Genomic DNA, 11,399 nt, shown 5'->3' with positions numbered 1-11,399 from the left:
TTTGATAGTAAGCAAATAATTTTTGTATCACTCTTTTCAACTCTGGGGATTCTGATTTTATCAGCTGCACCCTCTTCTTTCCTTTAATGAAATGTGCAGACAAAGGAATGGGTTAAATTTATTAGCTAAGATACTTACTAGATACTTATTGTCATGCCAAGCCCGTTAAAAAAAGAAAAACTGAAAAAGAAGTTTGGATTTTTCTTATAAATAGGTTTAATAATCAAATTGTACTTGCTCATTCACAAGTGAAGAAACATGCCTACAATGAACTTTTTTTCTAAGTTTTTCTTTTTTCACGGCTTTGCCGCAACAGTAAGTATCTAAGTATCTTAGCTGATCCATTTGATTTGACTTGAAGTTGCTTGGAAATAATAAGTCAACCCTACCACCTCCCGATTAGTAGCTCAGACTCTATCACTGCTCAGACTGAAATTGTTGAATACTGTGTATTATGATTGTTGCAAACAGGTAATGAAAGAAATTGGATTAACACCTTGATTAGTGTTAACAACCATTTCCCTCCCAAGAGGTACACTGTCAGACTCGAAAACTAGCGGGGGCTGCCTTAGGGCTGAAAGGGTTAATCAGGCTTCACACAACTTGGTTTGGCCCATGGTTTTTAAATGCTTGCTTTGTGATTAATGTCTGGCTTAGCTCGTTCATGCCAATAGGTTGTGATGTGTCAACAGTTGGATTAAACGAACTCAAACTGATGTAAACAACATTCCCGAACACTGCTGTACAACCTGGGCTATTTTTAGAATTGGTTTAATCTTGTTAATATAGTACAGTCCTATAATGTTCCCAACATAGTAAACTTTCAGAAGGTTTTCAAGACAGGTTAATTAGTATAAATCATAACACCCTATTCACCGTTGTTGGTGAATTGAGAGTTGAAGTCTGAAGTGTAATATTGTCCAAGCCACGAAAATTAAACCAGTTCGTTACCGTCACCATCAATCTTGCATGAAATTCCATCTCTTGACTCTATGACAACACTTGCAACAATAAGCTACATGCATCACTAAACCACCGGTGCCTATTAGATTAACCAAACCCCTGGAGATTAAGGCTTCTTTGGGAGCTCAATAATCTGTCAATCTGGAAAGTATCCATACTGTAGGCTAGTTTCGTCAGAAATGGCTAGAACTTCAATCATTTCAGAAGACACGAATTTCAAAACCTCCAGCATGTTTGTGGTGATGCCAGCAAACTTACAAGTTTGTCCTTAGCAATCAAATATCCAAAATTTAGTGCTCACTTTCTTGTAAAAAGAATGAACTTGGTTCTGATCTTGCAAGGTGCCTGTTGAAAATGCGATAGTGGAAGCCTGTTGTCCATTGAATTTTGATATCCTCCAGGAGTAAATGTACAAAATTACACTGTCTGACCATCACAACCCTGTCCATGCATGCTTCAGCAAGTGTAATGGTAAAAGATGATTTCGTTCTCTTAGAGTTGGATAAAAAATATTGAAGTCTACCTGTTGAATCTTTTCCAGATAGGCTTGACATGGTACCTAACAAAATTGAACAAAAATAACTCGAAGGTGATTATGTTGCACAAACAGGAAAAAATCACACTAAAATTTATGTAACATATCATTCTTACTTAATAACTGAACTTCAGTAAGAAAAGTGTGAACTGCAGTGAGAATAATGAGGCAGAGCAAGGCCTTTCCATAAAGGTCTTGGAAGCAGAGCTGTCAGTAAAAACTTTAAAAGGAGAAAAGCACTCCAAAATGGCAATGGCCTTTTTATTGATCAATAGAGAGTTCATGAGGACAACAGCTTTTAACCAAAAGTTCAATCTTGAAATAGCTTTCTAACTGTTTGAAATCCTTGTTAAAAATGTACACATGCAGGGTGCCTTCTTGGATTAAACATGACATCATTGATCTCAGGTGATCGCACTTTTTTCTCAGAAATGTGAACAACATGAACATTGTTTCGTCCGTCTGACCTATTTGGAGCAATTTATGTTGCTGAACAGAAAGGCATGACTGGAATATGAAGAGGAATCTCAACAGCTTTATGTGTTCATTAAGCTTCCCGCAAAACCCGAGGTTGAGCTCAATGACGTCAAGTATAATCTAAGATGGCGGTCTGCGCGTGTGTATTTTTAACAAGGATTTCACAGGGTTAGAAAGCTATTTCAAGATTGAAAGTTTGGTTAACAGCTGTTTTCCTCATGAACTTTCTATTAATTGATAAAAAAGGATTGTCATTTTAGAGTGAACTTCTCCTTTCACAGGTACCCACTGAATATCACATACGGAAAGGAAATTATGAGCAGTTCTTTTGTTTCATGAAAATCAGACAAGCACCTGCAATCCAAAGGTATTTACACTTTGATACCCAAACCGGCCCAAACTGGCTATACTTTTTTTTACTTTAACGCCAGACGATTTTAGTTGTCAGTGGGGAACCCCCAGGAGTCAATGGGCTAATCTTTAGGAATTGGTACCAGGGAAGACTAAACACATGTAGAAGGTTGTTGCCACATTATACTTAATCTGCTGGTGACATTAAGTGAGCCACTGCCTTGACAGGTATTTTGTTTCTTATCTTATTAGACAAGTTAATGTTCTTGATAGTCTAAGAATATATAAGAATACAGGATTTAATAGTTCAATCTGTGACATGTTCCTTATTGAAGTTCGAGTCCCAAATAAGAGGGGCAAATTAGAAAAGGAAAATAATATTATTGCTTTATATTCACTGCATTTTAACGTTAGTGTCTTGTCTGATCTTCTGTTATGATCAAGCTGTCAGTAACAGTAACATTTGTCTCACCATTGGAAGAAATGCTCTTGATCCTGATTTTGGTGCCTTTGATTTCAATGATTTTGCCTGTAATGCCAAAAAATGTCATGTCACACTCTTTGAAGTTAAAAGAGCACTTGAGAAGACTTAGCCAAGCAGAGATTGGCATCACTTTAGGTACAGATACTGAAGTTCAAAGCAGATAATCCTTCAACTTCACCAATATTCTTACTAGTTAAAATCAAGCAGCGTCACCCTTGGGAAGGAAGGGGTTAAAAAGGCGTGGTACTGTTGCTTGATCAATTTTTAGGAGCTTCTCAAGCCACAAAGTTGCACGCAAGACAATCATAAAGTACTGTAGTTCACATAGATGGTGGTCATGCAACTCTAAAGGAAGATGGTTGGTGCAGTGTTTGAGGTGTTCAATTCGCTTCTGATCGCACCAGGTTTCAATCTCATACCAAGTTGAGCTGGGTTAATCTCGCGTAGACCATACTTCAGCTACACATGAAACCAAACAAACTGACACGCTCCCAGCTGAGTGGCTTCATGTAGCTCAGTAGGTAGAGCAAATGCACTGGCATCACAGAGGTAGCGGGTTTGAAAACCATTGAAGCAACTAATTCTTTTAGGTGTCAAGGAGAGAGTGACAATTACTTAAATTGCCCAGTTATTATAAGTACAAGGATCACTTTTCGATTTCATCTATAACCCACAATTCAAATCTACATGATTATTGATTTATTTCATTGTCATGAGTCCTTTCACAGGACCACAAGTTAGAGCCATAGTTCAGTTGTTGGAGCATTGCAGTAGCATCACAGAGGTCATAGTTCAAATCCCATTAGAGCCACCTGAATTTTTCAGGTGTGTGCAACAGACAATAATTGCTTAAATTGTCCAGTTATTGTGAGAGGATCACTTGCAGACATTCCAACCCTCCCAATTTGATCAGGATTCTCCCGATTTGATGTGGCGCCTCCCACTCCCCCAATTTTTATCAGATTTTCCAGATTTATCATAAAATTCTGAGAACAAGGAAAAAATTGCTTATCTTAAGTGTTCTTCTTGCAATCTGAATGTAAAACGTTACATATTACACTTTCTTATTCTATAACATCTCGCCAAGTTTCTCCATTGAACACCCCGTGTTGTACAAACTCATAAGGCCAGCAGTCTAATACATCACTTAGCAGCTCCAAAAATGGTAAACAAGTATTCTACCTTAAAGAATACTACAAAAAACACGTAAAATGCAGGAAATACCCCCAGACCCCTCTACAGGCTTGCACTTTAGGCTCTTATAATGTGAGCGGCTTTGGCGCTAAAAAATACTTGCTTTATTTTCCTTCAAAAGAGGTTGGAATGTCTGAGCTTGTCCATTTTGTCAACAAGTAGTGTCGACATTTAATTAGGGCCCAGTTTACAATAAGGTTCAGGTTACAATTATAATATTATTCTAAGAAATATATTATTCTAAGAAATATTCTAAGATATAATATTATTGTCCTAAAAGCAGGGTTGGACACTTAATTTTGAGAGTACTCGCCATTGGGGCCAGTGACCCTCAAAATGCACTCACCCGGATCAGTTTTCACTCACCCCCTTCCCCCCCCCCCCCCAAACCCCCAAATCTCTCCCACCAATTTAGTCATCTTTCATTGTTACTATTTAATACCATTGAAATTTACTTCAACACTTAAAGGCTATTAAAGTAAATAGAAAGTCTGTTTTAGTTTCAACATGAAGTAATCAGAGTGCTGGGAAAGTACGGGAAAACAATTCGCTTGCAACGTCGTCAAGCACGTAGCAGACTGAGGATTAATACTTCAATGAAAAATTCTATTTAAAGACCTTGAATCCCAAGAAAACACAATGGAGGCACTTGCTTTATATTTTAAATTGATTTTTTTATTCATGATGAATCTTCGTTAGATCCCTGCAGTTTGCCAGTAAACGTGTGTGTTCTTCTCAGGAGTGGTCTTAATTCGCTGGCACAGCGTTTTGTGTCCCCACGTGTTATCTGTCCCCTCGCACACAGTGAGCACTAGTGCTGTGTGTCCCCTCTTCCCTCCCCAAAAAAGATTTCAGTGCTACGTGTTCCCTTCAAAATTGCCAACTTATAAAATACATTAAAACAAAGAGAAATATGAAAATAAAAGAAAGTAATCACGCCATAACGATAAATATGATAGCAGAATATGAATACAGCAAGTATCCTAAACATTCATAAAGACTAATCTTAGGCCTATATGAACTTTTGTTTTAGGCCTAATTATGCCTAAGGTTAGCTTTTTAAGCATTTTTACGATACTTTCTGTATTAATTAAACCATGACCTGTGACCTGTAAAAAATACCAGCACATATAAAGGCCTTCTAGGGGGAACACACAGCACTAGTGCTCAGTGTTCGGGGAAACAGATATCACAGGGGAACACAAAACGCTGTGACAGCGCCATGTTTACCTGGTCACCGATGGCTCGATATTGACCAGCAGTATCACTGACCAGGAAGCCATATTTCATATAATCTGTCTATTTACGAAGCCCAATGTTGCCTTTTAGCGCCAGTTTATTAGACGGTTCAGAATATAAAACTTTGTAAAATAGAAATGGCAAGTTTATGTTTAGGGATTTTCTTGGCAAAATGTAATGCAAAAAGCAGTGTTTATTTTGTAATTTAAATAATTTCTTGGCGACAAAAATCGTACTCGCCAAACGGGCGAGTGGTTGATGATTTGCGCTCCCCGACACTAATTAGAGACTTGCCTGGGCAAGCGGGCGAGTGCTAATGTCCAACCCTGTAAAAGACTATAATATTGTGAATTAATTTTAACATGGAGTTATAAAGTGAGACAGAATACATACTGTTGCCAGATGAGTGTGAGCTAAACTAGCCAGATCATAAGTTACATCTTTAACTGACTGTGTTGTTCTTCCTCTGATAATGTCTTCTTGTGACACCTTTTGCTACAAAAAATACAACATTAAACAAAAGATAAGACAAGCAGAGGAAAGTGCAATAAACTTCAACTAAAAATTTGCTCCAGGATTATCCAAAGCTAACATAATTTCTAATTAACTCAGAACTAGCCGCTGTTGTTGGATTCCTTGGTCATTGTGCAAAATAGTCCACAAATCCTCATTTACAAGTAAGAGTAAGAACAATCATCCTTTTATACTGAAAGATTTATGTTGATGAGGCCTGGCAGGCTTACTTGCACTGGTCTAGAACAAAATTAAAATAATTTAAAAGTACAATACAATAAAGTACAGATAATACTTAATTGACAACTCCTCAGGGCTTTTCAGGGCCAATGGAACACAATCAAAACAGAGCAATACATAACAATAATTATTCAGGTTTTGAGAGTTCCAGCTGGCCAGAGACAAAGCAATTGGCCATGGTATTTGGCCATCATTTTTAAATCAACCAGTCTGTTCTATTGCATTATTTGATTTAAAAATCAAATAACACAATAGAACAGACTGGTTGATTTTGCAAGGCTGTACAATTTTGGTTGACTCTATCAATAATTATTTTTAGTGCTACACTTTTCAGAGAGAAATGTTAAGCCATAATTGTTACTAGATGACATGTAACCTGCTCAATCCACTGTGAACGAGACTCTACCTGAGTGGAAAGCTTTCTCGATCTATACTGTGTCAAAAAAAAAAAATTACATGATTGAGCCACTAGTGCAACCCAGTCCTAATGACCAGTTAAAATACGTACTTGTTTGTTGTTGGTGGTTTGTAAAGGGCCTTTGATTGTCGATCTAATTGGTCAGCAGAGACAATAACTAACCACAGAATTATAAAGTCACAGTCCCGCTTGAAAGATTTTTTACTTCTTATCTTTACCTTTATCATAAGGTCATTTGGTAAGTACACTTTTCCTTTACTTGCATGGAATGGTGTCGCCCTCAATAATGTTACAACTCCCATTGCTTTCCCAAGATGACTTGCAGCATGATCAGCCTGTACATCTTTTATTCCTAAATGAAGAATATTTAACAATTATTCCTCGAGCCCGAATGGGCTCTGACTCAATAGCCCATGAGGCCGAAGGCCGAATGGGCTATTGACTCAGAGGCCATGAGGGCGAGAGGAATAATTGTTTTAGTAAAATCCAACTAGTTGGTCAAGAAAATATCGAGACAAAACATCTTTCTCTAGTTAAAGCTAAACTTTAATTGTTGTTTTTTTTTTCAAAGCCGGCGCTTTTCGCTACTAGTGGGCTATAACAAATAGCCTACTAGTAGCTCAACCAATCAGAACGCAGCATTGATAATAGACCACTAGTTGGATTTTACTAAAACTTATTATCAATGAAATACCACAACCCCTGAGCTTAAGTTGATGTTATGATCGAAGGTCACAGGTAATGCACGTGATTACATGTACTTAAACAATAATAATATTTAATAGCTATGTGTTTCCTGGCTTTATAGTAATTTCTCCAATGTATGTCAATAAGTTAAATTTATGACAGGTTCAGTGATATCTTGAGTGCATGTCATTGCACAGATCAGGACATTAAAAGCAAATATAATACGTTATTGTTCATTGATAGGGTAGAAATAATAATTATTATTTTCTGGCAACACCCAATGTGATAGCCATTGGTTCCGAGATAAACAATAATTTATTCAATTAAGTCTTGTAAACATTCCAATTTTTTTTTTTTTTTTTTTTTATTTTTTTTTTTTTTTTTTTTTTTACCTAAACACTCCAATATGAGATAGAGCACTGATGACACAGTGTTTTCACTGTGGTCCTCTAAAGCTTCTGTTGTTTCAAAAGGCCTGTTAGCAAGGTTTCTTTCCTATTCAAAGAAAACAAAAACACTTCAATCATGGATGATACTGTTGTTTTTAATCAGTCTTTGCAAATGTTACTGTTCCTACATATTTCTCATACTGCCTCTGTATCTGTGGGCTATAGTGCTGCCTATTTGTCATGCATGGGCGGAACGAGGATTTTTCTTAGGAGGGGTGCACCACTAAGGAATGGTGAAGCTGACTGGTGACATTTTTTTCTTTAATTTCCTTTTTTTTTTTTTGCAGAATTCCAATTATTGTCATCTCAGGAAGTAAGGGTGTAGCTAAGGAAAAGCTAAGCAGGCTTACAGTGCATTTATTTATTAAGCCGGAAATTACCACATGAATTTGTTCTCCAGCACAATTTGAGCCAGTGGTAAGCTCTCTTTCAGCCAGTGAAATTCGCCAGCAACCGACACTTAGCGACAACCCTGAGGAAGAGGAGGGACCACCCCCTGCACCCTCCTGCCACTAGATCTGCCCCTGCCATGACAATCATGCCTTGACAGCCTTTATTTGTGTACACAGCACAAAGATATCTTGTTAGATAATTTTGTAGTATCTCTGAGTATTCTTATGAGCCCACTTTTTAATGCAGGTGAGTGAACTATTGTTGTAAACAACCAAGAACCTGTGAGAGATTTGTGCCTGAAAAGCACGGGTCAAATATCAGCACCTAAACTAGCCAAACCAGTTTTTTAACCTACAATAACCAAGTTTACAATAACTAACTGTACAATATCACGGAATATTTGTACTGTAGTTGTTTCATGTGTTTCCTATACAATAACTATTAAATACAGTTGAATAATAATAATAGTCATTGTCTGTAATAATAATTTATGCTTATGTCAAAGTCTTTAACTCATGTTTCAATGTCTCAAATCTCATGTGCTGCTGTTTAGAGTAGTCCGGGACCCACATTCACTCCTTTGCTTTACTCCACATGTAAAAGGCCTCACAGTTCTTTTTCACATGGAAATGTCACAAGCATTTTTTGATAAGAATAAAAACAAAATGGTAAAAAACGGTCAACTGTCGGCCGACAGTCGGCCAACTGTTGCCCAACTGTCGGCCGACTGTTGGCCAACTGTTGGGCAACAGTCGGCCAACTGTCGGCCGACAGTTTGTGTTATGTTTGAGGCCAAAGTGTTGGCCGACAGTCGGTGACCTGTTGGCAACCTGTCGGTAACGTGTCAGTAAGCTGTCGGCGGGGCAAACTAAAATGATCCTAAGCATTTACTTGTCTATTGCTTCTAAACTAAACGAAAAGTATGACTAAAATGTCGACAGCCGACAGGTTTTTTGGGGAGCTCTTCTTCACAATTACCGACAAAATGATGCTTTGGTAATACCTGATCATGAGCAAGGCTTTAAGCGGAGAAAAATTATTGTTCGTCCCCAGAGACAAAAAGCTGGATAAAGTAAATGCCACACTCACCCTTGCATCTACAAGCCTGGTGAACCAGTGTTTTGTAAGTTTGTGTTTTGCGACCGCCTAAATTAAAAACAAAATTAACTATTTGAGTGTGATTTTTTTACAGCAAAATCATTATGATCTAATCATGCATGACACTTGCAAGCCCCAAGTCAAAACTGCCGTATACTTCTACACAACATGTATTACAGCTTGTATCAAGCATCTATATCTATACAGTAACAGAAATATTTCCCAATAACATCTACATGTAGATACATTTGTAGGCTTGAAAGTTTAAAATCTTGCTCAAAATAATTATACATGTAAGCTTTACCCATTATCAGACACCTCAAACGCCCTAGGACTACCCCAGTTGATGAGTAAAATTGTCTGTAACGTTAGACAGAGTAAAATCTGTTACACCTCACTCCCAAGTCCCATTTCCCCAGTTATTCACCCGTCAAGGTGCTACCTCACCAAATATGGCTTTTGAATCACTTGCAAAGAATAACTTACCTGAGCTAATTCCAGTGCGACTGGTTGTTGAGGATTATCCTGAAAAAGGGAAGACATATTGAGTAGTCGTCTAACATTAAACAGATTTTCTAAAGGGTCCAGACCAGTGGTACAGTTCTCTACAAACTTCCTATAATCTTTGATAAACTAATATTTGTCATGATCAGGGTTCTGTTAAGATGCTGATGAGTTCTCTGCCTGCAAAGGAAGACCAATTACCTTGAACAATAACATTATCAGTGTCATATCTTGGCTTCATAATAGGTCACAACAATTAGGGCTTCCCTTGAAATAGAGGGTAGTATAAATTTAGAAACCTCAACAAGTAATCATGTAAACAGCATGTTACCTGATAAATGCTATCCAGAGAGTCTCTCCAGAACTGTAGCCTCATTCTCCCAATGTTTGGATCGCTTACAGCATCTTGAACCTACCAGCAAAATTATAATCTATAAAAATCTAGACAAACAACAATTTCCTCAAGACCTACTCCAGTCCTGTGAGGATTACTTGCTTTCAATCCTCGATCACCACACGTAATTTCTCTATGGTATTTGGGAATCCTAATCCCACAGGATTTACACTTTAATAATTTTATTGACAGAGATGGTAATATGTGTTTTATTATTATAATATAGGCAAACAGGTCCGAGACAAAAAGGAGAATAAGTTCTCTGAGTGGTCCAAATTTTGCAAATAAGGACTGCTAATATGGACTGGTCATGAAACAGCGTATGGGGGTTACCAAACTGTTCCCATTTTCTGGGACATTGCAAGAAATGATATTGTCTTTTATTTAGTCATGTCGGAGTTCCAGTGCGAATTTCACTTTCCAGAACCATTAATGTTAACAGAAGCAGGCAAATTCCCTTAAGAGAGCCATTATAATAAAACTGCTATTGAACTAGATTGTTCGGTCCATGCTGGGAAAAGATTAGTCTCATTTCTTTTTGGCCAAAAAAAGGAACTTGACCGATATTTTCAGAGTATGGACCTCACCCTAGTTCAATAGCATCTACATGTATATCTGGCTGCAACAAAAGTAATGTTGAATAGACTATGTACCAAAACATTTTATGCTGTGCTTAAACTGTATATGAGGGGAATCATTTGCAGGATTTTTTATTGCTATCAACAAACCATCAGCATTGCCCTTGACTCATCATCAGTATCATTGTTGCCGTCATAACCACGCTTAATCCCCCTACCTGAGCAAATGAGGTAGTCAAATGCCTTGGTAATGGCCCAAGAGGGGTTGTGGAAGTTTTGAACAGATTGGCACTTATTTGGAGAACGTACCCAGCTGTCCTCCATATGGATAGCTGCAAAATTATGTGACTTAATTTCTTGAAAAAGGATAACCATTCGTCCAAAAGGAAGGGGTAAACTTTACCCAGGTATTTTCTAAATATCATGTCATATATCCCCAGAATGCACCCTCCCCACCCTAGTGGAACAATATTCAAATGCAACTTTCTCACCCGCGCAAGTTCGACGTTGAAAGCCCTCACAGCAAATACCGATGCTCGGACACGTTTAGGGAGAAGCAAAACACATAAGTAATTCTCGTAGTCAAGCTTCCTGTTTAAAAAACGCCATTTGATCACCAAAACGGTACGACCTCATGAGATATGATATTTGCACTATTTTAACAGTGTAGAAGAAGTTTATCACTTTGTGTGCTGTCTACGAACTATTCCTGAGCACCAATCCTACCTGACCAAATTAATACAGTACTGGGAGGAACTTTGAGAAGCTGTAGTAAGAGTCACCGATTGTAAACATGCAGGACACTTCCACCGAATTCTTGGAAAAACCCGGTGTCGTACGTTCGAAATGGCCGCCATATCATTAGATTCCAGGCCCCAGTTG

The 11,399-nt window shown here is 37.8% G+C and overlaps 1 protein-coding gene across 2 annotated transcripts; it reads right to left on the bottom strand.

The window, feature by feature from the left end:
• Nucleotides 1-754: 754 nt before the first annotated feature.
• On the bottom strand, nucleotides 755-11,399 carry LOC137993341 (NADH dehydrogenase (ubiquinone) complex I, assembly factor 6-like). Of its 2 annotated transcripts, XM_068839116.1 has the most exons (10): nucleotides 11,244-11,399; nucleotides 11,009-11,108; nucleotides 9,877-9,957; nucleotides 9,528-9,566; nucleotides 9,033-9,089; nucleotides 7,494-7,596; nucleotides 6,633-6,766; nucleotides 5,637-5,738; nucleotides 2,799-2,855; nucleotides 755-1,522 (listed from the first exon to the last, which is right to left on the bottom strand). In XM_068839116.1, exons 1-10 carry the CDS (start codon nucleotides 11,372-11,374, stop codon nucleotides 1,397-1,399), a joined length of 930 nt encoding a protein of 309 aa, XP_068695217.1. In that variant the 5' UTR covers nucleotides 11,375-11,399; the 3' UTR covers nucleotides 755-1,396. The 2 variants fall into 2 exon arrangements, with proteins under 2 accessions (XP_068695217.1, XP_068695224.1); XM_068839123.1 differs by lacking the exon at nucleotides 11,009-11,108 and having other exon boundaries at nucleotides 11,244-11,394.

The sequence above is a fragment of the Montipora foliosa genome, chromosome 1 (assembly GCF_036669935.1).
Source record: "Montipora foliosa isolate CH-2021 chromosome 1, ASM3666993v2, whole genome shotgun sequence".
Classification (NCBI taxonomy): Eukaryota; Metazoa; Cnidaria; class Anthozoa; order Scleractinia; family Acroporidae; genus Montipora; species Montipora foliosa.
The sequence above is the reverse complement of the archived record's forward strand: the minus strand, read 5'-3'. Positions and strand labels throughout refer to the sequence as shown.

Excerpts from the sequence above, each read along its gene's own strand:
- LOC137993341 (XM_068839116.1), bottom strand. The coding sequence starts at position 11,374 with ATGGCGGCCATTTCGAACGTACGACACCGGGTTTTTCCAAGAATTCGG. Across the intron at positions 9,958-11,008 it reads TCAACGTCGAACTTGCGCGG|GTTCAAGATGCTGTAAGCGA; the intron begins GTGAGAAAGTTG and ends TTTTGCTGGTAG. Across the intron at positions 2,856-5,636 it reads CTCACACTCATCTGGCAACA|GCAAAATCATTGAAATCAAA; the intron begins GTATGTATTCTG and ends TTGGCATTACAG.